Source organism: Acanthochromis polyacanthus, chromosome 12, assembly GCF_021347895.1.
Source record: "Acanthochromis polyacanthus isolate Apoly-LR-REF ecotype Palm Island chromosome 12, KAUST_Apoly_ChrSc, whole genome shotgun sequence".
Taxonomy (NCBI): domain Eukaryota; kingdom Metazoa; phylum Chordata; class Actinopteri; family Pomacentridae; genus Acanthochromis; species Acanthochromis polyacanthus.
Window position 1 is genome coordinate 18,880,406 of NC_067124.1, and position 25,503 is coordinate 18,905,908.

Genomic DNA, 25,503 nt, shown 5'->3' on the forward strand with positions numbered 1-25,503 from the left:
AGTGTGACAATGAATGTAAATCAAAGATTCACTTTCCATTTACCTCTGACTCTGAACATGTCTGATGCTTAGCAGAAAGTTTTCATTGAGTTTTAGAGTGTTTTGCTGTTTGCAACAACTGAAAACAACCAATTGCAGACTACAATAATAATAGTAATAATAATAATAATAATAATAATAATAATAATACATTTTATTTGTGAGTGCCTTTCTTGACACTCAAGGTTGCTTTACAGGAAAACAAATACAGCAAAACAGAAATAAAAAAATATAAAAACCAGACACGAAGATAAAACACATACATAAAATAGTTACTTTGCTGTCAGAAAATCAAAGCAATGAGCTGAAAATCACTAAAAGACTCTGCAGAGCAGCTCTAGAGTTGCAATTTTTTTAGTTACAAGTAGACATGTTTCTTTCTTACCTTTGAAATATTGATTATCGTCTCTTTTAATGAAATTAAAATTATTGTCTGTTGCTTCCTGAGCAAAATATTACATTACTATGCCCTATTTATGTCGTGACATCAACCATAGAGGCGGCATCTACTCAGGAGGATAAGCCTCGGCAAAGGTCCGTCCTCAACCGAGTGTTAAACTGTTGCTCTCATAATAGTCACTAACTCTCACTTGGGCAAATAAAACATAACTGAATTCAACTGACACCGAAAGAGGAAGGATATGTGACATGCAAACTGAGCTCAAGCGTTTAAATTGTACTGAGTAATCATGAGACAGATGTTAGTTATACTGAGAATATATCGAAATGAAGGATAATGTGAGAAAATAGACGGGATGTGCAAAGACCGAACTTGTACTGAGGGGTGGAAAGGAGCAAAGAGGGGAAGAGGAAGCTGTGTACTGTGCCAATAGGAAGAGTTTGTTCCTCATACAGGAGACAGTGTCAACACACATGCTGTTCTCAATATAGCTGCTGTCACACGGCCAGGCATACCTCTCTCTCCTTTCCAGCCTGACACTTGCACCTTCCTTAACACCCCTCCTGCTTCACTCACGTTCTTCTATCTCCCCCTCCTATGAGCAGGTTACATCCTTCTTTTCCATTCCCTCAGTCCTCCCCCACAGACCTGTCCATCAATGTCACGTCCCCAGAGCTAAATTAACTGATCTCCCTTCCTTTGCCCCTTCTTTCTTCTCTCCCTCTCTGTATATATTACAGACTTGACACCCAGCCAGACGTTGGTTTAATATAACACACATTCTCTGTACCTTCTACTCGCTCTCACATTACCCTCTCTTTCCAACTCCCACCACCCAGCTTTCATATGGGCACTAGCCGCTTGCTTTTTCCATACTTTACCCACCGCAAAAGGAGCTTTTTGTTCTTGAATAGCTCCCTCATTGCCATGGTAATCCAGCAGAAAGAGAGTGCGGTTTTTCTGTCTCGGGCCTCGAGGATGAAAATAGGTATTCGCGATGGGTTTCTTTAAGTGGCCCTGAGTCTAAGAAATCAGTCGGTGCAAATCTGGAGCTGTCATGAAGAAGTCATATGTTTATGGTCTGTGTATTAATGTTATAGTTTAGCACCGCCAAACAATTTCCCATACTGGCCTGCTTCTTGTTCTACCAGATGAACCGCTTGCTGCCATGTCGGCCTTCCTGTTGATCCCCCTCTTCCTCTGTCTTGCTTGTCCTCCAACATCATCCTCCCCCTTCCTTCCTCCCTCCACCACCTCACCACTCACTGTGGTAATCCCATTACTCATGTGTGAATACCAGCTGGGGGAGAGAGGGAGAAAGGGCGGGAGAATGTGCACAGAGGATAACTGTGTAGAGGCCTTGCATCTCAATTAGATGGTCGGACACTGGGAGGGTTTTCAATACTTGTCTAGAGAGCAGAAGAAACTACGTCTGATGTTGAAAATTGTTCTACTGTAAACTACAAAGTTTTCAAACTTCAGACTGTCCTGGCAGCCTAAAGTTTAGGGAGCATACCACATAAAATCTGCATCTGTGATTTACACACGTGGACAAAATTGTTGGTACCCCTCAGTTAAAGAAGGAAAAACCCACAATTCTCACTGAAATCACTTGAAACTCACAAAAGTAACAATAAATAAAAATTTATTGAAAATTAAATAATCAAAAACAGCCATTACTTTTGAATTGTTGATTAACATAATTATTTAAAAAACAAACTAATGAAACAGGCCTGGACAAAAATGATGGTACCTCTATAAAAGATTGAAAACTATTTGACCAGAGTGACATGATTAACTCAGGTGTGTCATTTAATTGACATCACAGGTGTTTCCAAACTCATAATCAGTCAGTCTGCCTATTTAAAGGGAGACAAGTAGTCACCCTGCTGTTTGGTGAAAAGGTGTGTACCACACTGAACATGGACAACAGAAAGCGAAGGAGAGAATTGTCCCAGGACATCCGAAAAAAAATTATAGACAAACATCTTAAAGGTAAAGGCTATAAGACCATCTCTAAACAGCTTGAAGTTCCTGTGACAACAGTGGCTCATATTATTCAGAAGTTCAAGACCCACGGGACAGTAGCCAACCTCCCTGGACGTGGCCGCAAGAGGAAAATTGATGACAAATTGAAGAGACGGATCGTTGGAATTGTATCCAAAGAGCCCAGAGCAACCTCCAAAGAAATTAAAGGTGAACTCCAAGGCCAAGGTACATCAGTGTCAGATCGCACCATTCGTCGTTGTTTGAGCCAAAGTGGACTTCATGGGAGACGACCAAGGAGGACACCACTGCTGAAAAAAACTCATAAAAAAGCCAGACTGGAATTTGCAAAAATGCATGTTGACAAGCCACAAAGCTTCTGGGAGAATGTCCTTTGGACAGATGAGACCAAACTGGAGCTTTTTGGTAAGGCACATCAACTCTATGTTCATAGACTCAAAAACCAAGCATACGAAGAAAAGAACACTGTCCCTACGGTGAAACATGGAGGAGGCTCAGTAATGTTTTGGGGCTGCTTTGCTGCATCTGGCACAGGGTGTCTTGAAAGTGTGCAAGGTACGATGAAATCTGAAGACTATCAAGGCATTCTGGAGAGAAATGTGCTGCCTAGTGTCAGAAAGCTTGGTCTCAGTCGCAGGTCATGGGTCTTCCAACAGGACAACGATCCAAAACACACAGCCAAAAACACCCAAGAATGGCTGAGAGAAAAGCGTTGGACTATTCTAAAGTGGCCTTCTATGAGCCCAGATCTGAATCCCATTGAACATATGTGGAAGGAGCTGAAACATGCCATTTGGAGAAGACACCCATCAAACCTGAGACAACTGGAGCTGTTTGCTCATGAGGAGTGGGCCAAAATACCTGTTGACAGCTGCAGAACGCTCATTGACAAATACAGAAATCGTTTAATTGCAGTGATTGCCTCAAAAGGTTGTGCAACAAAATATTAAGTTATGGGTACCATCATTTTTGTCCAGCCCTATTTCATTAGTTTGTTTTTTTAAATAATTATGTTCATCAACAATTCAAAAGTGATGGCTGATTTTGATTATTTAATTTTCAATAAATTTTTATTTATTGTTACTTTTGTGAGTTTCAAGTGATTTCAGTGAGAATTGTGGGTTTTTCCTTCTTTAACTGAGGGGTACCAACAATTTTGTCCACGTGTGTAACTCCCAGCTGCCTGGACTGTTGTTGCATGTTGTATTTCCTGTTTAGATGTTTATTCAATTAACAAATGATCAAATCAAGACAAAAATATCCCCTTTAAAGACTTGAAGTGAGCAACAGCTCCAAGGACAAAGTATGATCATAAGAGAAATGTGTAAAATACAAAAACATGTCGAAGCAGGAGAAGCGCAGAAAGGTAACTGCTGAGGGGAGCGATGGCTTTGATATGACCTGGTGGCTACAGGAATCAGAGATGAGCGACAAATCCTGATGAGCATGCTAGGAATGTTGCTGCTCATGTAAATCAAGCCCATCACTTGCCCTGGTATCCCGAAGCATTTCCAGGCCAGAAATCGTTTTGGTAGCATTTTCACATTTTGCGTATGATTTTACAATTTGTCCGTCTTTTTGATATTTGTGGCATTTCTGTATCCCAACGGTCCTATGAGGGGGTAAAGAGGGAGGAAAAGAGAGACAGAGGGAGTGATAGTTGGCTGTATCTCCTGACTGCTGGACTGGAAGGCTTGAAAATAAACAAGTTCTTTGATGACAAAGAACCCATTGACTCTCTTATTCCGTCTCTCTCTCCCACTCCTTATTCTCCACAGATTTGCTCTCTTTTCCGCTATCTCACTCTCTGTCCTTTTCTTTTTTTTTTTGCTCTTGTTGTTTGAAAGGGATGAGGTTTGAGGTTGTGTGTGTGTGTGTGTGTGTGTGTGTGTGTGTGTGTGTGTGTGTGTGTGTGTGTGTGTGTGTGTGTGTGTGTGTGTGTGTGTGTGTGGTGGAGCTGCCACCCTGCTGCACTTGTTGTCCCCTCAGCTGCCGGCTCGTTCTTTCATCCGGTCTGCTCCTCTCACCCTCCATGCTTTTTGGTCTATAGCAACGCATCTTCTGTTTGCTTTTTCACTGTCACACAAGAAATTAAACCTCCTTCTCCTCAATTAGGTCTCCCTACGAGAAAAAACTATAGCTAATCAAGACTTTGCAGGCCTTTGCTACAATATTGTCTCAAGTTGCTTATGTAAGATAGTTTGCTGGAAATTAAGATAATTGCAGTATGGATGACTGAAAAAAGCCAAAGTATGAGAGCAGAAATTGAGTGTGTGCACATGCATGTCTTTGAGAGTGTGTTTGTGTGGTGGTACAAGCCGTCAAACACCCTTTGTAAATCCAGTATTACACCTCTGTTGGATGTTCAACGCCCCGTCCAGGAATTATAATCCTGCCTGGTTGCGACTGGTTGCTGAAATCAGGTTCTGTATGTACAAGCGCAGTGTATATATGTGTGTGTGTGTGTGTGTGTGTGTGTGTGTGTGTGTGTGTGTGTGTGTGTGTGTGTGTGTGTGTGTGTGTGTGTGTGTGTGTGTGTGTGTTTGTGTGTCTGCACTGCCTGTGGTGGCCCTGGTTAGTGGGCTACCACACCCATTGTCCACGGTAATTACACTGACTCAAGCCATCTGTGTTGTAGAAGCACAGAAGAGAAGAAAGCGGTGCGTGTGTTAGCGCTGACTGGATGGCATGCTATGTAGCTGCACCACTGATGTTGACTTTAAATACATTTTGAAGCAACTGGACATGAACTTCTGCATTAGTTGTGATCGTTTGCCTTCGCTCTCACTCACGTCATTCATTCTTCCTTGGGATGACACATCACTTAGCTCATGAAAGATGAGGAGTGGGAAGGATGGGGGTGGGTAGAGGGTTGATCTATAGGAAAGATGTGTGTGGGGATGTTCACACCCACTCAACTGTGAGTATTCACATACACACAAACAGCCCAGTAACAAAGTCTCGGGTCTCCCTTTAATTCCCTCTGTCTTTCTCTGTGCAGCGTCTGTCTGTCATTCTGATTAGGAACGGACAGGGTCACATAAAGCTCAGAGTGGATGAAAAAGGGCGGGATGGGAGATACAGGGACTTACGGATGATGTGGAACAAATAATACAAGGCTCTTCTGTGATACACTCGGTTTGTCAAACACATTATCAGGTTCACGCACCAAGTAATGGCTGCATCTAACATAATGACTAGATAATACAATGCAAATCTAAGCTTTCTGAGCATCATATGTTTTAGCTCACTATGTGTGATAAATCTATAGACTATAATGCTGACCCTTGCATTTGCATGACAATATAAGTAGCTAACTAAAAAGCTTCAAAATGACATGTAGAATTGATTAAATATTAGTAAATATTTATGGTATATAACCCTCGAAAATGTGCATTTTTAAAAAAATTTTGATCAAATTGTATGCCTCTATTGTTGCTTTTATGGTAGAAAGCTGAAAGGAAAGGATCAAAAGAAAGCAATAAACCTTGATGTCAGTAAAAAGGAGCATCTGGATGTTGCTTTTAATAATTAACATGTCTGTCAGACCTTTATTTCAGTTTTTAAGCAGTTTCATGGAATATGCCATAGTATTCAACTGGTTTAATGTCAGCTACTTCATTGAGAAAATCTTCTCTATTTATAACTGACATTTTCCTGCCTTCATACCTGCTGAGTTACTTAGAATCTTACAATCTATTACTTCCTAATTAGACATTAATTAAAACTCGAAGAAGTACAAATGCACTGCAAAGGTCATCTATTAAAAAAGTGAGGACGACCTGAGGCAGTAAAACAAGCGCCAAAAAGATAACGTTAGCATTAACTTACATACTGTCTGCTGCACATGCCTAATTATAACCAGGATAACAAGACTTTAACAATGTCTGATTAAATTTATATCACAGGTTTCTTTACTTTACAGCTTAGGGGTGTTTAAAATGAGCACAGTTACTGAAATGTAATAAAAAATCTTTTTAAATTATACTAAATGTTTTCATACATTCAGTTCGCAAGTACATCAACCTGAAACAATGACCTGAGGAGTAAAATTGAGAGGTGGTGTGAGGGAGGCAAAAAGACGCAGGCATGGAGAGGTGGCAGAGGTGGGAGCAGGAGGAGGAAGAGAAGAGGTGTGAGAGTGAGGGAGGGTGGATGGACACATGGATGAATGAGTGGCAAACGCAGACGGAACAATGTAAAGAGAGAATGGGGTGAGAAAGAAGAAGGGATGGATGAACAACCAGAGTGAGGGAGGAGGTTGAGGAGGAGGAGAATACGGGTGGGAGAGAGGGAGGATATAGAGTGAAGCATGGTGTTTATGAGTGTTCAGAATGTTCTGTGCTGTAGATTTATCTGCAAATGTCATCTCCTGTTCTTGAGTTACAATAGAGTGTGTTCACACAAATCACAAACATGCACACAGACATGTAAGTGCACAAAGAATATCCTAAAGGTGAGGCCGTTTGTCCACACAGCACTAAATCCCTTTTATCTGACTGTCATTTTTTCTCCTCCTTCTGTAGCTTTTCCTTTACCCCTCTCTTTAATTTCTTCTCTCTCATTTCTTGTTCTGTTTGAAAATCTTGCGCGATGCCAAAGATCTTGTCACCTAAACAAGAAACACAGACATCTGAAAATGCAAAAATGATAAATATGTGCCAGATGCAAGCCATAAAAGATGAAAACATTTCAGAGATGGCAAAAAAAACAGACAGAGGAAGAGTGCAACACTTTCCTTCCCAGCTGATTGCCTTGTTGGCGGCAGCTGTGTGAGAAATTCTCACACAGGTTTTTCCACTGGTCTTCCTGCTTCTAAAAAAGACAGGACAGGATAGTGGTCCCTGCATCCAATTTAATGGCTTTTCTTTTAGTCTAGTTTCTTATCAGGTGGAACAGAGTTGTCTTCCTGTGCGTGTCAGAGAATGGCCAGTAAAGAGAGGAGAAATCCTGTTTGTAAATCACACCACAGGGATGTTGCTGCTGTCAGCTGACTTTGTTTACTTTGTTTTACTACCGCTATCTTATCTTGTTGTCAAGATGGGGTAGTGGTGTGTATCACTGACGTAACAATGCGGTCGAAAATGCACAAAAACACGCATTAAACCTTCATCCTGTGCGCCAGGTGCCAGTGCACAAAAAGGCAGAAAAGGAGATGCACTTGACCTCCCACGTGTGACGCCTCACCCACTCACGTGCACTTATCAAATACATATGACAGCTTCACATCAGGTCAGGAGGAAGCAGAAGGTCAGTGTGTTCGAGGTGACAGGAAACATGTCTGGGCATGACTCCGGTCCTCTCAATCAAACAAGCCATGCTGAATGTCTGATCAGGCGAAAGAGTTTACAAATTACATGGCTGGATGTCTTTAGACACTCGATGCACGTTGACATGTGCTCACTCTGAGTCACTGTACATGGTATGTGTTTGATTGTGAGGCTAATGGTTGGCCGCGCTTTTAAAAAGAAGGAAGTTCTCAAAATGTGGCACATTAGCAGCAGGAAATGATGCAGATTCACATTCTAATGAACCACAAGTTGTACGCTTTTAATTGAATTGTTTTTATATGCAGATGTTTTTGCAAACATTAAATAAGTATAAATGTGGTTGATGCTATTGATGAAATTTTTGAATCTACAAATGTGTTCTTTTCCAAAAGTTACACAGAAGGTTTCACTGACACATCCATTCTCTGTGACAAGTTGTATATTGAGCAAAGATCTGCTTCCAAACTAGTTTGATGTCAAAAAACATTCACAAATTAAACTCAGATTAGGGACATAATTTGCACATAGATAACAACTCTGTACAAAAGGCCACAGCATCAGAGAAATGAACAAAACGCATTTGTTAAAGGTTGAATTAAGTAAATATCTGAATGCAGCACGTTTCTTTTTAGCTCTGAGTAACCTAATGTCATCAGTCAGTACAGAGAAATGATGCACAGAACGTCATCTCTGGAAAGTGGCTCATTCGCTAAGATATGCAGTAATGATGAGTAAAATGTCCTGTTTTCATTTATCGTGTTATTTTTCTACTGTAATGAGTGTCATTATTCCACTTTGAAGTGGATTAATTAATACTCTAACCCATATTGACGCAAATGGACGCCGCGAGCCGCGCTGCACTCGCGCCTCTCTTGATTCGTAGCTTTCAGATGTGATGTCACAGCGGCAGCTCGCTATGACGGTCTCCTAGGCAACGCCGCGTGCTGCAGTGACGCCAGCCCAGGCCCCGGCTCGTGGTGAGTGGGCGTGACTCGCCACGTTAGCCCCCCCCCCCCTGTCTCCCGTCAGTGTGGGCGGGCCCCACTCAGATGAGAGCGAGCGAAACACGACACCCCGAGGACGGAGAGAGGCACGGGGGGTGGGGGGGAGGAGGAGAAAGTAGCGCTGAGTGGTGTGAGAGTGAGTGGAGGACTAAAAAAAGTGTGTGAAGAAAGAGAGGCTCCTTTCTAACGTTAATTTCTGTCAAAGAAGTAGCTGAGGCGGAGACATGTCAAACAGCGACGAAGATGCAGTTGAGACGGAGTAAACAGCTACCGGACAGTTAGCGGAGCAACTTGTTACAACACACGGAGAAAGGCTTCCCTGGTTGGCCTGAGTCGGGACGGTTGGCCGTTTTTCGCTGCAACTTGAACAGACCTCAACGCTACCGGACGAGAGAGGAGGACCAACGCGGTCGCTGACGGAAAACAAGCCCTTCGGTCGGTTTGGTTGTTTGGCAGAGTGCCGGGGAAACGGACCGAGAGAGCGCGGCGGCTCGAAAGAAGGGAGAGCTGCTAAAGCGGCAGCGACAAAAGTTTGCGGTGCGTCTTCACCTAGTTTTCCAGATTGGAAACAAGAGCGGGAGTAAGAGGCCGAGAGACTGACTTTTCGTTCCTCGAGCAACTTGGTGGAATTCTTCCAGTTTAGCGAACTTTACCGCCCTGTCAAGTTAGCTAAAGCAGAAAGAATGAAAACACCTGGAGATACTGGTAAGTTTGCGGGAGATGTTTTTTTTCTACCCTTGTGCTTTTTCTGTTTACTTGTCGTGGCCGTTGTTTGTGAAGCTAACAGTGAGTACCTTGCTGATTAATTAGCAAGGCAGATCATTAGCAACACTCGCCTCCAGTCGGTGAAAACCTGTTGATAGTTCTTCTCACGAGCGGTGCAACAGTCGGTGGTTTCGTTTAAAATCTGGTGCAGGTTGAGTACTGTACTCCACTTTAAGAGGAAGTGGTTAAACTACTGTACAGTTGTTAAAGCGACATCCTCTGTCACCCTGACAACCCAGTTTTACCGTCCAACACCTTTTACTGGATTTACTGGAAAGCATGGAAGGAAGCACTGTATATCAGGTTGAAAGAGAAAAGTGGACCTGTTGATAAGTTATTGACGACTCTTCTCCTGGTGGCGGTGTGGATGTGATTGGATCAAGGCAGGTATACCCGGAGCAAGTTGATATTAACCTAGTAACTGAGCATACATTTGTCATGTATTTGGCCTGTCAGCACATTAAAGTGGAGGGGATTCCCAGCAGTCAGCTGAAGCCTGTATGAGGATGTCTAATTCCTGAAATACTTGCATAAGTTCGTTCTTCATCCTCTCTCTTGAAGCTAGTGCAATTTTTTTCTTAAGAAAGGAGGAAGTGGAAGTACAGTCATGTGTGCCATCTATGCAGTTTATTATTTCTGTGTAGGTTATAGGCTGCCAGCTTGACACGAGGCTTTTTTAAGCGCCAAAACTGCGACTGGTTTATGAACTTCTGCTGACATAATTGAACAGCCTGAATCCTCAAAATGCCAGGTTTATATTGCTGCAAAGTATGTAAGACATTTATAGTATAGTATTTACTCTAGTGCCCATTGCATAAAACAAAGCATTTAAAATGTAGTTAAATATTTAACAAATATAAAATATGGCTTTTTTTAAGTAGTAAGCAAGTGTCTCAGGACCATGTGTGTGACTGACAAACTGTGCAGGACCCTTTTCACTTGGGATGTTCCCCTCCCTTCCCCCACCATGTCCCCTCCTGACTCTCAGCCCCTCAGCCCTCCACATTCCTGCACACACACCCACTCCATGACATCACACCGCATCCCACCACAAGTAGCCCTTTTATTACAAGCAACTCAGTGTTTTTGTGGCAGCAGATGGCTTAAGCTCCTCCAGGAGGGCACGAAGAATTGCGTTGAGGTTATGTTTTTGATGTATGCGTTTGCTATGAGAGTGTGTTTGTGTAGTAGGTTGGTTGTGTTTATCTATTCAGTAAAGGTAAAGGTTAAGCGGTCCCACACCGATGTTCTCTCGTCCGATTAGTGTGCAGGTGTCCAACTAGTATTATCATGCCAGTATCATAGCCTGTAGTTATTTTCATTCTTCATTGATGTTCGCGTTTTTGTGTTTTTAAATTGTGTTTTTTTTTATATAAATAACATTAAGCTCATTCAGAAGTCTGGCTTACTTAGTCAACATGAGACAAAGCAGCTTATCTAATCTGGAACTGATAAACATTTGACTTTTTGCCCCTAAATGTCTTTAAATCCTTAAACAGCTGTTAAAAATCCTCTGGTTAAATTTTTACCAATTGGTGACTAATTTGATTAACTATTAAACCAACATCTTATTGTCCTGTTTCTTCATAAATGTCATCAGATTGTTAAATTTGAATAATGCTGTTGATGAATTGACAAAAATCTTCAGTACGAGCTGGTAGCCTTGTCTCAAGACATTATTTAACAACAAATCCGATCTTTTATCAGTACCTTTAAATAGTTGAATTATTCGACCTGCTGATCTGTGCTGCCGTCCTGATCTGTTAGGCTTCCTACTGTTGCTGCATTCGCAATCAGAACACAAGCTTTAACCCTTAACCTGTGTATATCCCACATCTAAAGGATGCAACAGTCTGTGGATAGGAGGAGGATAAAAAATGTAACCGTTCATTCCTGGGTTGTTTGATGTAGGATTATGTCCCATATGATAAGCTGCTGCCTCTGTGAAGCTTCCCTCCTTCCTCTTCAGCACCGGACACTTCCCTTGTACTTCTGCTTTCCACGGGCACTTTATTAGCCTAAATAGTATTTCTGCTGAAATAAATAATAGATGTGTGAAGTAGGAAATGGTGGGGCTATATCTACATCTGTTGTTGCTGACACATTGGTGTTGGTTTGGTGGGTTTAGAAAGCCAAATACCGATTTTACATGATCTTTGTGAGTGTTTCATGTAGTCTGAGGGATTGATTGGAGGCAAAGTATTTTACAGGTTGCATTAGTCAGCAGGGAGGTGGTATTTATTATCTCATAAATACTTGCACAGTCATACATACACCTGTGTGTGCACCTTAAAAGCTGTGATTAATAACTGCCCTCTCTTCTGTCTCTCCCTAATATGATATCTACACCCTCGCCACACACACACTGCACCCCAGCTTTTGTATTTCATTAGTTTTCTTCCGTCCCACCTGAAGGGTTACAGTTCTTTCTCCTCCCAGCTCTATCATTCCTTTTCTCTTGAGAGGGTGAGGACTGGTGTGTGTCTTTGTGAGATTGAATTGCATCATGGGACCCCTAGCTCTGGAGTAGCTATTGTGAGTGCGTGTATGTGTGTGCATGCGTGTCGGGTTTGGGACAATGGTGGGAGTGGGGCAGGGCCTGGGGCTGATTGTGTGTGGTGGACTTGTGGGGCCAGGGACTTCTCATTGTGCTAATAATCATGCGGAGTAGCTCATAGTTTGGTGGTGCTTTTGACAAATGAAGAGACTACATTTAGGCATTGGTGTGAAATATACGTGTATGAGTATAATTCAAGTGAAAGAAGAAGTGGTAACTTTGGACAATTTATTTTTCTCCAGTCAGTCAGCTGTGAAATTGCAATTGTTATTGTTTTGTGCTGCTTCCTGCTTTCAGAATGATTGATGTGTCGGGGAGTTATGTCAGTATTTACTCTGGGCACACGCACTGTCCTGTCTTATGATGTGACAGCAGGGCAGGTAACAAAAAGGTAGCTTGTGAGCAATGAATATGGAGGCAATAGTGCACCTTTTCCTTGTGTGAATTTATGTGTGTGATTGCAAGCATATGCTTTTCAATCACAAAAACCGCTGTGGTGATAAGCACAGCGATTAGCCTTATCTGTGAAAACTCCCTTGCAGTGCTGACCACAGCAAAACCACTACCTCCTACTATCCCAATACAGTTTTACAACCTGCTTTATGGGATGGTGTCCCGCTGTGATCAGGCTCAGCCAGCATACTTAAAGCCTGAAACAGATGATGTTCCATAACAAAACTGGTTATTGTCCATCTGAAAATACTGGCAGATTGTGCTAGGTGCCAAGAAGTAACATTGGTTGCCAATGTGAATAGTTTTTTTTATAATTATAAAAGGTATTCACCCTCTTTGGAAGTTTTCCCATTTTGTTGCTTTTTCAACGCTGAATAATGGTCATTTAAAACAAACAAACAAACTAGAATTTGCAAAGATGTCTCTTTCATGTTAAAGAGAAAACTGACTTCTACAAGATGTCAATTAATGAAACTATAAAATGTGAAATAAGTGATTACGTATATATTCACCCCTCTTTAAAGTGACTCCTCTGATTAAACACAGTTGCAGCCAACTGATGCAAGAAATCACACAATTAGTGAAATGTAGATCATCTAAGTGCAGTGAATGTGTCCCAAGTGATTGTAGTATAAAGACATATGTATCTGGAAGGTCTAGTCATTGGTAAGTTCGGGGGATAAATACAAAAAAATTCCAAGTTATTGAATATCTCTGGTACAGTGAAATCCATCATTAGAAAAGCAAAAGAATGTGGCATCTTTGTAAATATTCCTCATTAACAAAGTGACTGTCCAAGAAAGGAAAGAGTGAGGGAAGCCACAGAGATACCATGATTCCTCTGAGGTAGTAGCTAAATCAGTGGCTTCGATGGGAGAGAAAGCTCATGTTAAATCATGACTAAAGAAGATGGCATGTGGGAGACACTGAAGTCAACTGTAAGAAGCTTCTTTAGTCTGATGAGACCAATATTGAGCTTTCTGGCCGTTAGACTGTTGGCAGGTACAAATCACTGCATATCATCACAAACACACCATCTCTGCTGTAACAAATGATGGTGGCACCATCATGATGTAGGAATGAATGCTGCAAAGTAGAGGGAGATCCTGAAAGAACAACCTGATGAAGTCTGCAGAAGAACTGAAACTTGGGAGAATGTTTGTTTTCTAGCAAGGCAATGACCAAAAGCATACAGCCAAAGCCATGCAGAAATTGTTAAAGACAATAAAGTGAATGTAGTGATAAATGACAATAAAGTGAGTGACCAAGTAAGAGTAAATCCCTCAATCCAATTTAGAATTTTTGTCTGGAGTTGGAAATGGCTTTTCACTGGCAGTGACTGTGTAACCTGAAACAGTTTTGTGAAGAAAAATGAGGTAAAATTACAGTGTCAACATTTGCAAGGCTGAGAACCATCCACACACACTAAATCCTGTAAATAAAGGTGCATTTACTAAATACTGACTTGAAGGGGGAGAAGAGATACTTATGCTGTCATTTATTTTAGGTTTTTTATTTTTAACTAATTAAGTGACTTTACTTTGTAGAAATCCGTTTTCACTTTGACATGAAACAGGCTGTTTTATACACTGACTATGATTAGATGTAGAAAAGCAATTAAAGCTGGAACTTTCAAGGGGGCTGGATATTTTTTTACAGGCACTGTATATCAGCTTTTAGGAATATTCTGAAAACACACAATAGGATATTTCTTTTATTTGAAGTTGTAAAACATAAAAACATACTGCCAACATTACAATGAGTGATTGTTAAACAGAAAAAAAAAATCCAATGCATTGGCAACATGGCCTACTTTTCCTTGTCACAACAGTTCCTCATAAAAGTTTTGATATGGTCCTATCCTATCCTCCGTGGTGCTAAGTTGATAAATGACTTCTGGTTGAGAGGGGCTTTAGTTGTGGAAATGTCTGTATTTAGCCAGGAATGTGACTAAAGGGAACAATGTGCTCAGCCAGTCGACGCTAATGGACCTCCCCACCATTAGTCCTGTGCCGCCCTTGACCGGGGAGACCAGAGAGACCATCGCCAACAAGGCAGCTTTACCCTTGATGGCCCATATGCTTCTGACCACTGTCCAGCACTGCTCCCGGCCTATTCACCCCACTGTCCCGGAGACCAACACATTAACCTCACATCTGACCATCAATTCCTATAGATTAGGCTTGTCATTCTGTTAGATCAGTTGTGATCGGTTGTGAGGTTTGACACTTAGAAACTCAATTTACAGTTCATTTTCTGTGCTGATAACCTAACAGCAGAACTAAATGTGACCTCGGGCCGTTTGTGTATGTCTGTGATGTGAGTTGAACCTAGTTTTGCTGCCATTCCATTGGTTGCTGTCACGGCATGACCCCACTTCGACTTTATTGGATATAGGTTATTAATGGAAAAGGTGGGGGTGTGAAAGGGGTAAATTGTTGACAGATAACTGTAACACTTTTGAAGAGCTTGTGTGTAAGTACACAACACACATTCTCATACATACTGCTGCGTTTTATTGGAATTCTTGGACCTCCCACATTCCTGCTTAGAAGGTTAATAGTTGCCGGCTGTGCTGCATTACACATGAGAGGGAAACAACAGTTACTATCTCTTTAAGTCTTTCATGAACCCAGCCAGAATAATTGGCATGCGTGCATTCAGCAGACATATATTTAATACCTCATGAGGATAATATTGATAAAGCTAATTTAAGAATGTAGAAAAATGTGCCTGTTGTTTGAAGAGACAAGAAGTAGTATCCTCTTTTCAAGCTAGCAGCATGAAAATCCACACTTAATCCACCACGCAAACACACAAGGGTCCCTTTTCAAATGGGTATCAAAATTCATGTCAAGAATGCAGTGGGGTGTGTTGGTGTGCATGGATTGACCTGCACAATTGAGCAGCTGTTTGTGTTTGCGCATACATGTGCATTGTAAGGTAATATGGGGAGTTACAGAGCTACACTGTTGTAGAGGTGACTCAGTGCGATGTGCAGAATGGCATGTTGTTGTAAAAGAATATGAAGTGTGCGTGTATGAAAGAGGCAGGGTTTTCTGGGTGGGCAGCTCTGTAAAGGTATCACATGTGAACAATGCTTGTACGTCGGTGCTTGTGGGTATATGTAACAGCTTCTTGGTGGCGGTGGCGCCACTGAAACTGATCTGAGTCTGATTACACACACACACACACACGCACACGCACACGCAAGATGTTCAGGTAACTTTATTCCTCTAATTCTTCCAGATGAGAGGTTTTATTTTGGGTCCTCACAACACAATGCCCTGTCCTTAAGGTTAGAGCTTACATTGTCACCTCTCTACTGGTTGGAGTATTTTCAGGATGCAAGCTGTCAAAACCATGCCAGCACTTAGTCATTAAACTACCTGCTCCTTCATCCTTTTCCCTAACAATGCTTCCACCAAACACACTACAACGGCCTGGCATGGCTCAAACGAGCATACACACACTGTTTGTTGTCATCCTTTGTTGATGATGCTGCACGCAATGTTTGGTTTAATAAAATGGATTTGTCCTATGTTGTACCTCTTTTTGCTTTTTTGCATCGAAACTTTAACAACAAAACTAAAAGAAACAAATCAGAATTTTATCCAGTATTTTTTATATATTTATATATTTGTTTAGTGCATATGTGTGTCTATTAGTGTGACAGAGGCTGTGTTTTCCCACTGTCCCAGGCTCTTTGATCCATGGAGATGGCGAGTGGAGCGCCTAACCCCTCTCTAACCCTTTAAGTCCAGTGCAGTCAGCAGACACTCCCTGCAGAAAAGCAGCAGTGTTAGAATAGTTCCTCTGGCTATTTTTATCTGGGAATCTGCCTCTGTGCTGGACTCAGGGAGTAGGGGTGGAGGGCAAATATCTAATCTAATTTTGGATGATGGGAAGTCACCAGAAGGACTTCTGTGCCACTTTTGGTGTCGATATTTTGTGTGTGTCTGTGTGGTTGGCTGTCTGGTTTTGAAATGCTGTCTGGCGCCAAGTTAAACTTTCTCTCTTGTCACCCTCCTCCCCTTCTCCCCTCCTTCTCTTCCCCTGTTCCTGCCTCTCTTTTCCTCACCTCTCTCTCCTTCCCTTCACCCCATGTAAGGAATGCAAGATCACGTTAAGAGTTTTCTTTTCGACCAGTCTTTCCTCTTCCTCTGCCTGTCGGTGTTTTACTCTCCGCTCGTTCTCTGTTTCTCAGTCATTACCTCGGTTCTCTCTTTCCGTCCATGTTCAGACCTGTTTTCTTTTGCACGTCAGAGCTCATTTTGAGCTTTTAGCTCTCTCATCATCACAGCCTATGTGCCTGCATGTAACTGAGAAAATTATATGCATTTGGTAGGCAAGGTTCAGGCTGGACTACCATGTAACGTGTGAAAAGTGTGTGTTTGAGTGAGTCCCAAACTGTGATAGATAGAAAGACTGAATCTGTGTAGGCTTTGTATAATTGCTAGCCAAATGGCAATCTGTTCACTAGCAATAGCAAAGTAATTGTGTATGTACGTGCGTGTGTGTGTGTGTGTGTGTGTGTTAGAAAGAGAGAGAGTGTTTTAATTTCAAATTGACTCTTGTGTGTTTGTGCACGCAAAGATGCACATGTCCCTGTAGAGGAGTGAAACCTTTTTAAGAATCGATTGACCCTCCCATCTCACCATCCTCTCCTCCATCTCACTATCATTTCTGTGTCACCAATCTATGGACTAATACCCCAGTGGCAGCTCCTCTTCCATTAGCCTTCTTCTCCTCTCCCCCTTACTTCTGCTTCATGTCACCCTACCCCGCTCTTTTTTTCTCTTTAACCAGACATCTGATTTACCAGCCTGCATAACTTGATGAGTAGATACAGCATTGTTATCTGCTAACATAACCCAAATAGTATAGAAAACTTGTCAGCCACTGACAAAACATATTAGCAATAGGTGGGTGCAGGTGTTAGCTTCCCCAAGTCAGCTTAAAATGCCAAAATATGAGCTCATAGTCAAGTGCAACATGGCCTTAGTGCATGTAGCAGTTAAAACATATGTCTGCACACGCAAACACACACATCCTTACAAGATGTGTGATCATACTCAGAATAAAGTGTGGCGGATTTCACTTAGGGCAGAACAAACATCGGACTATTTTTGCCCAGAGGTCATCGTCTCCTTAAATGTTAGACTTTCTCTCTCTTGGACGCTGGCTTTTTCTGTGCTCTCCATGTGTGTGTTTTGTGTGTGCATATCTCTCTGTCTGTGTATCTGTGTGTATGCTGGTCTAAGAGAAACTGAATAATACATTGGATCATTGGAAAGGTATTTATAGGAAAGCAGAGTGATTAATTTTTCATGACAGAGATGGCCATCAGTGCTTCACATCATATAGCGTATCTTCCTCCTACACACAAACACACACGTACACACAACACTGGAAACTGAATCGTCTCTCCACGTATTTCTCAGGGAGTTTCTACATAAGTGAGTTTGCTAGCTAATCTTATATGGTGCCTCACTCTGCACTTTTTCCCTGTGTTGACCGCATACACTTAAAGTTTTAGATGGCTGTGCTGTTGGTCATTTGCTAATGTTTTAATAAATTATTAATGGTGAACTGTTACACTTACTCAAAGACAGTGATTTTTCAGTACATATCTGCAGTTTTGAATGTAAACATTTCACTGTAGTCGTTGTAGTAGCTTTTTTAACCGTCACAATTTTGCAACACAAGCTCTTTCAATACTGTACTGCTAAATTTGTATTACCATAGCATTATATGGTACACTGTGCAGGCAGCACTGACTGTGCTTCTGACCTCTTTGACCAACAGATATGCTCAGATATTTAAAAAATCTTAAAACCTTGCATCTCTGTTGAGACTTATGCAGCCAGTTTTGTTCTCTACTTAGTAATGGCATTTTTTGGCTACAGTACAATTCTTAATGGAAAATTGGTCTAGGCTCAACTCATTTTTTATTTTGCAAAGTTTATTATCAGGGAGACTGGAAAGAGATGCAGTGGTTTTGAGTGGTTACTTCATTGTATTCATTCAGTTTATATATAATATGATCGCTTGCTTTGATAATAGTTCAAATACATAAAATACATAATGTCAATACATTTTGGGGAGTTTGTGCTACAATTAGTGCCATTTCAGATTTTAGAGGACTGTAGAGTTATTATTGAACAACAAAACTGGTGGAATTAAATGGAGGGAAGCGACTTGAAATTTGCATTTTTGGTTTGGGTTGTGAGCAGCCTGTTCAGCCCATTGCATCTGTGTCCACATATGTGATGTGTGGCCTGCCTCGGTACAGTAGCCCTGCCCTCAGTCACAGTAGTTTTATCCATGTCCATTTTTAGCATCAGATGTGTCCCAGTGAAATTACATAACAACCGTGCAGTTGCATGGGGGTGGGCACACACAGACATAGCCCTACTGTACGTATGCAAACAGCGATTGTTGGTTTAGGAGATTAAAGATTTAGAGAACAGTGCTAGATCCCCTGACCAGTCACAGGGTGAGAGGGAAACAAGGTAGGAAAGAATGGATCAAGAGCCGCAGAGGGATTTTTCAAGTCTCTCTGGAAGGAGGGAAACGTCGTGGGCTGAACCGGTTCAACCACAAGTCTGGTGGAGGAGAAAATTGGCAAAAGGAGAATATTAGGAGAAGGATTCAGGAGCCCAAGGTGTTACATGTGTCATTGATTAAAAGCTAAGGAAATCATTTTATAATAATGATGGCAAAAATAAATATTGAGTGGCAAATTGTTTATCTATTGTGGATATAGTCAAGCAGATTTTATTTGCATGTTTTCTGTAACATGGCGTGTGTGGTTTTTATCTGCCAGCATGTGCATTTGTGGTGAATAGGAATACTTTGTGTACATGTTGTCTTGGAAACAAGACCTAAGTGTAGCATCTACAGCCTGCCGAGAGATGCCAATCAAAATTACACTTTTGACTGCAGGCTACAGAAGGAGTGCAGAAAATGAATTGAAAGTGCTATAACTATAATTGTATTTTAGTGAATTGCTTTTGCCCATATACACACTAATATACACTGGGGTCTTTGTAGTCTCTTATACACACTCTCCAGCAGGCCCCCAGCTAGTATCCTCACTGTGAGTGTGTGGGCGTTGTGTTAGAAGGGTTATTGTGCTCGTCTGGCCCGAGAATTAGCCAGGTTTTGTGTAAAGGTACACTCTTTCCCTTAGGTTAGTTGTGAGGAGAGTGCAGAGGTGTGTGTGGGAATGTAGGATCCGTGCGTGTGTGTGTGTGACTCATTGATGCCAGTGTTGTGAATGTGTAAACTTGTTTGTCTGTGTAATTTAGGGTTGGGCAAAAAAGTCACACATTTTGCCTCATATAATATTAGACTGTCAACATTTAACCCAACACAGCAGAAGCCCTATGCCCACATTTCTAAAGCTTCTTTTGGTGACACCTGTTTTTTTTAGAGGTCATGTTTTGGGTCACAGTTCATGCTCTATGAATAACCAAATCAAGCTGATAGTTTGGTTTACAGTAACATTTCCCCAATAACTGAACATAATTTATTCAAAGGTCTGGTTAATGTGCAAGAGTTTTACTACATAAAAGGGAGAGAATAATACTTGGGCATCATTAGTGTGCCGTGGTTACATTTATTTAAATTTACACAGCTGATACTGTTGACTTTGTACATAGCAACTTGTTGGTGCTGATGCATTACTTTTCTCGTGTGTACAAAACTTAAAACACCATGCCAGACATGAGTCACATGCCACAATGATTCAAATCCCATAATTTATATTTTTTGTTATTGCAACAATTTCCATTTAATGTAGTTATAATTGTATGCAGGGCTACTGTGGAAATGTAACCACAGGCCTGTGTAGCTGTCACTTCACCTGCTAGCTTATACTTTAGTGGGTGATCTGATCTGTGCTTAGGACCGTAGTTTGTATGTTTTCTATTTAATATGTGTTTTGGGGTCTTTGTGTGTGGCCTGAAACTGAGATGTATGACCATTGTCAGCATACACATGTACCTACCCACATATACCACAGGCACACAGAAACAGTAAGGTAACGCTTCATGTTGTGAGTTTTACTGAGTGGAGGTAATCAGTGTGTGTACACTCAGCTCTTACATAACATCATCCAAGCAGTATGCTGACGGAGAGGAGAAAGTTCATTCTCTCTGTCTGTCTCTCTCTTTCTCTATCTCCGTCTATCTCGCTACCAGTCCGTTTTTTGCCTCTGTGAACTTGCTTTCTTCCCTTTTCGTCTCTTTTTTCCCTTTCCTTCCATGTTTTAATTTTTCTCTTCCCACCTCTCATAACCACTTTTAATGCATGATGATTGTCAAGAACAACACCTGAAAATCCTGTTCGTATTGGGAGAAAAAAAATTTACAACCAACAATATGTGGCATCAGATTTAAGAAAAAATCTAAATCTGTAGCATACATGGTTTCTGTACCACCTGGTTTCCTGAGCAGAACCAGTACTAAAATAAGCTGGTAAGTTCAGGAGATTACAGTTTTGTGTAACCCTGAATTTCTTGCTGTTGAATTATGTAAACGTTTATTTCGAACTTTGTTTTATACTGTACTTACTTTGAACTACTTACTTTTTGCTTTATTAAAAATTTCTAAAATGAAAACTATGAACTATTATAAATGAATTTATCCCACATAGCCTAGTGATGAACTATACTTTAAAATGACCAATTATTTCATTTGCAGTGCCTCTGCTGCCTCCCTCAATTATGAGCTGTCAGCTGACTTAATATCTGTTGTCATGATAGTGTCACTGCTGGTGTGTTCTTTTTTTAAAGCGAGCCCGTCAGCCTTATCTATAGCCACAATTTTCCCATCTGTGATATCGAATTGAAATAACTTCCACACAATACTTGGACAGATGATTTATTTAGTACCGTCTCTTCTGCACAGCTTGCTTGTTTTGCATGAATACAGACAACAGGGATTGTTCAGTTTAATGACAGGGCGTCAGGACACAAGGTAGATCCCCGTCACATTTTCCAAATATCCCCACTTGGCACACTATTACAACACTATTTAGTCACAATGATGATATCTACTGCTATTTCTGTTTTCAGCACTACAGTGAATATAAAGCACATGCAGTCCGTTCTGCAGTCAAAGCGTTGTGGTCGGGTTACTTAAACTGCATTCACTACCTTTACCTACCTTTTGTAGTCTGACAGGCCTATCAAAACCACATAGTAGATTTATCAGAGAACACAACCTCGCATGTCTCTCAGAGATGCCATAATAACACCAAATATAAGCCTTAGATTGACCTTACATTATGTAGTCTGATTTAGTGTACACCCAGGGCAAGGATGTGAGACAGTGGAGAGGAATGGTCGCTGTCAGTGCAAGACAGCTGCATGTTTACAGATGAACTCATTGTCTAGTAGTGAAAATCAACTACCATTGTTTAGATGGGTGGCTGGCACCATATAGTACAGTAAGGTACATACTAGAGGCTGCAATGGAGCTTTGCCATCTTGTAATGTCAACCGCCTCAAAAACTCCTGTCATACACCTCTGTAGTTCTTTCTCTCATCTCTTTCTGTCTTGCCCTTCATCTCTGTTTTGCTCCTCTCCCAAGTTACATCATCATCAGTCCCTCTGTCTTTCTCTCTCTCTCTCTCTCTCTCTCCATCTCTCTCTATTCCTCCCTCTCTCTCGCTCTTGCATAACATCCAGCCTTATTTGCTCCAGCTGAGGATTCTAATCTTTCCCACGAGGCAGAGTGCAAGAGCAAACCAGGAGAGGAGAAAAAAAGAAGCTGGGCGAATAAACCTTTCTAGCCTGCCAGTGTACACTGCCTTGTCAACTCAATCACTCCACCAATTAATCTGGTGAATGGCATGCTTTATGCGCATCACCGACATAGTGTTGAAGTATATGTTTGATGCGTTGTTTGTGGTTTTCTCGTTTTCGTGCTGGCTGTCTGGCGCGTCAAGTGCATGCATGCGTTTGTGTCCGTCCCACCCCATGCTTCAAAGTAGTGGTGCACCTTTTGGTGGCTTTCTGGTACATATACACACAGACACACACATTTACAAAGACCTGGGAAGACCATATTGGTGTGCACATTCTACACTTGCGGTCAAATATGCATATGAATGAGATCCTGCACTGAGTTGGCTTCAGCCCAAAAAGTCATAGTGTTATTGTAATGCATGTGCACAGGCTCATGTGTATGTATGTGTGTTGTAACTGCAAATGCAGAGCAGTGTTCATTAAAGCAAAGTTTCCTTCTCTGATTTCTTTAAATCTCTCTCACACTCATACGCAGAGGCACAAAGATTGTATGCTGGCTGGCTGGCAGAAATGTCTGTGCGAGGTGAGTGTTACGTAAGGCTGATCAACACTACTTAATCAGCTTTAGGAGACATGCTTAACAAGCTGACCAAGTGGGGCGGGGGTTACAGGAGTAGAAGGAGGCAGGGAGGAGACAAAGGGGCACAAGGCAAGGGCAAGGGCACAGGACAAGAGCTTGATGGAAGACAGGAGAAAGTGAGTGAAGGGCGAAAACAGTGGGAGAATTAGAGAATGTGGTGACAGGCAGTGACACGGCATGTGTCTCTTGTCCCTGTTTACGATGGGATAAACACACACACATAAACACGCTGTTCTCTGCCCTCTGTGTCCCCCTCACAGCTCGCCGTGACGCACAGTGGTGACTGCCAGGAGCCTGTATGTGTGAATGCAGCGTGCATTTCCATGCCAGTGTGCATGCGTGTCCCTGTCTATGACTGTGTGTATGCGACAGTGTGTTTCTTTTCTTAACAATTGCTCTTTCCATTCTAGGTGAAATGTAAATGATGACGGCAGACCACCAGCCAAGACAATAGTCATAGTCAGTAGACAAAAGTTTTTGTTGGGGCCACTATTCACAGCAGACATGTGTATCCTTCTGTGGTCGGAAATCACATTGTTTTTCTTTATAGTCTATGTTCAACATGAATACATGATGAATGTTCAATTTAGTAAATTGACTAGTATGCGTTGCAATTCCAATGACTTGTCACTATAAACACCAAACATGAATGGTATATGTGCTGGGTAATGGGCAGTAAGATTTTGTGACAAACAAGTAGTTAGTTTTACTAAAGTAATGCTGTCTTGTACTTTTGCTAGACATACGTTTTGATGTTTAACTGGATTTTTCTAGCTCTAGCTGGTTGAGTAGATGTTCATGTTGTCTCATTAAAGCAACATAAAAAGGTCTGAAAAAATACATGGTGAGTTGTGTGGTGTTATTCTTCTCCAAAAAAATTATAATCTGAGTATCTAGGCAATTTTTGGGAGGATTTAGATAACTTTTGGTCATTAAAGAGAGTACAGTTCCCTAGCACTCTGCATTTACGTTTGTCACTGCTCTTTAGGGCAAATTGAGTAAAATTATAATGTTTTGTTTATTTCACATTCTCTTTACTTGTGATGGCTGTTTGGTGCTCTTGTGGTTCACCGCTGCTGAGTAATTGTGGAGAAAAACGCTCTAAATTTAAGTAATTGTATTTCGGTCATGATGGACATTTGTTCTGGTTGTGAACGTAACTGTCTTTATCCTGGTTGTTTTATACCATTCCTTTTTTTTAATTTTCATTCGATTGCCTCTCCTCTCTTTTTCTTTCTCCTTTTGACCTTTTCCCAGTCTCCTTTCTCTCTTCTCAGTCCCAGCCACATTTCGCACACATGCTCACACATCTTGAAGAACGGCTAGCAGATGTGGACAGAACGTTTTCCTTCGTCTAAAATTAGCTGCAATAGAAGAATGGCAGGAAAACACACAGGGTTGGATGCACAAACGGGAGTGGTGGGGTCGGGGGTTGGATCGGGGCTTGATGGAGGAATAGGCTACAAGTGGAGGAAGGAATTACTTGATGGGACCTCGTGAAGTAAGATGTATTTTTGGTGCTGTTGACATACATTGCTGACGTACAGGATCCACAGAGAGCACAAAGTCTACTGGCGTCAGAGGCTTTCGATGTGCATGCTTTGCTGTGTAGCACACTGTTTAGTATTTTTGTGAATGTGTTAGCGAGTGTGACAAATTAACACATAAGGGAGCAACAAGTGAGAAAAGATTATGATTGTCAGTATGCTCCCTTGTTGGACCCTTTGTGCATATATTCTTTCAGTTTTGTGTGGAGTGTAATAAAAGCCAAGTCATGTGAGTGCAATGTCTTGCATCAGCAATTTTCTTTAATATGCCAAAGCATGATTTGGAAAGTATGTGAAGGGAAATTCTCAGATAACTCTGCCCCAATTTTGATAAATTCTACACAGACATAGACTGCTTTTCTTTTGTCACCACTCAGCTAGGCACACTAATTAACTTTAGTCTTTTTAATCTATAGTTTTTGTAAGCACAAAAACAACAATCTATTAGCACCCTGGAAGCTGGATGTTTTACTCAACTTTAGAGCTGTACTCACCCAAGCATCAAAAAGGTGTTAAGAACAACAGTGGTGGTTGGCAAGTTGCCTGTGTCCCTTGTTCACTCAGCACCCAAGGGCCTGTTTAGAATACCAGGCCACCAATGCTCCGCTTCACTCATAAGTTAGGTTTATCGCTCCCCTGATGATCACATACTCTACATGGGAGTGTGCATCTATGTGTGGGATGGGAGCAAGTTCATCTCTGTCAACAAGTGATGTTGTTTTCTGTTGACAACCATGTAGTGTCTTTTTTTGCCGAAAAGCTGTGTTGCTTTTCTTCTGTTGCTGTTATTCACAAAATACTCTATGTAACTGTGCATGTTTGTACCTCACTACTCTGTGAATACCTTCTGAATGCACGCCATCATCAGCACACTTAGAAGCACCAGAGCAGCGAGAAAAACACGATTCCCTAGGGTCAGCCATCTATTCCACTTTCAAGTCTAGTCTGAACAACAGCACGCAGCTCATAACAAACACTCACACATATAGTACATCCCCTGGCTTCCCATTTGAATCATTGGAGCTGAGTGTGAGTGTGAGTTTTTGGTATTTTTTTTTTCATT

At 41.5% G+C, this 25,503-nt stretch overlaps 2 protein-coding genes across 2 annotated transcripts in view; one reads left to right on the top strand and one right to left on the bottom strand.

Moving 5' to 3' along the window:
- rabac1 (Rab acceptor 1 (prenylated)) overlaps positions 1-25,503 on the bottom strand; it is a 152,572-nt gene that overhangs the window by 105,600 nt on the left and 21,469 nt on the right. The window lies entirely within an intron of this gene.
- erfl3 (Ets2 repressor factor like 3) overlaps positions 8,744-25,503 on the top strand; it is a 56,699-nt gene continuing 39,939 nt past the window's right edge. Inside the window, 1 exon segment of the mRNA XM_051956901.1 lies at positions 8,744-9,425. Within this exon segment, the coding sequence (XP_051812861.1) occupies positions 9,404-9,425 (22 nt within the window). The 5' untranslated portion in view covers positions 8,744-9,403.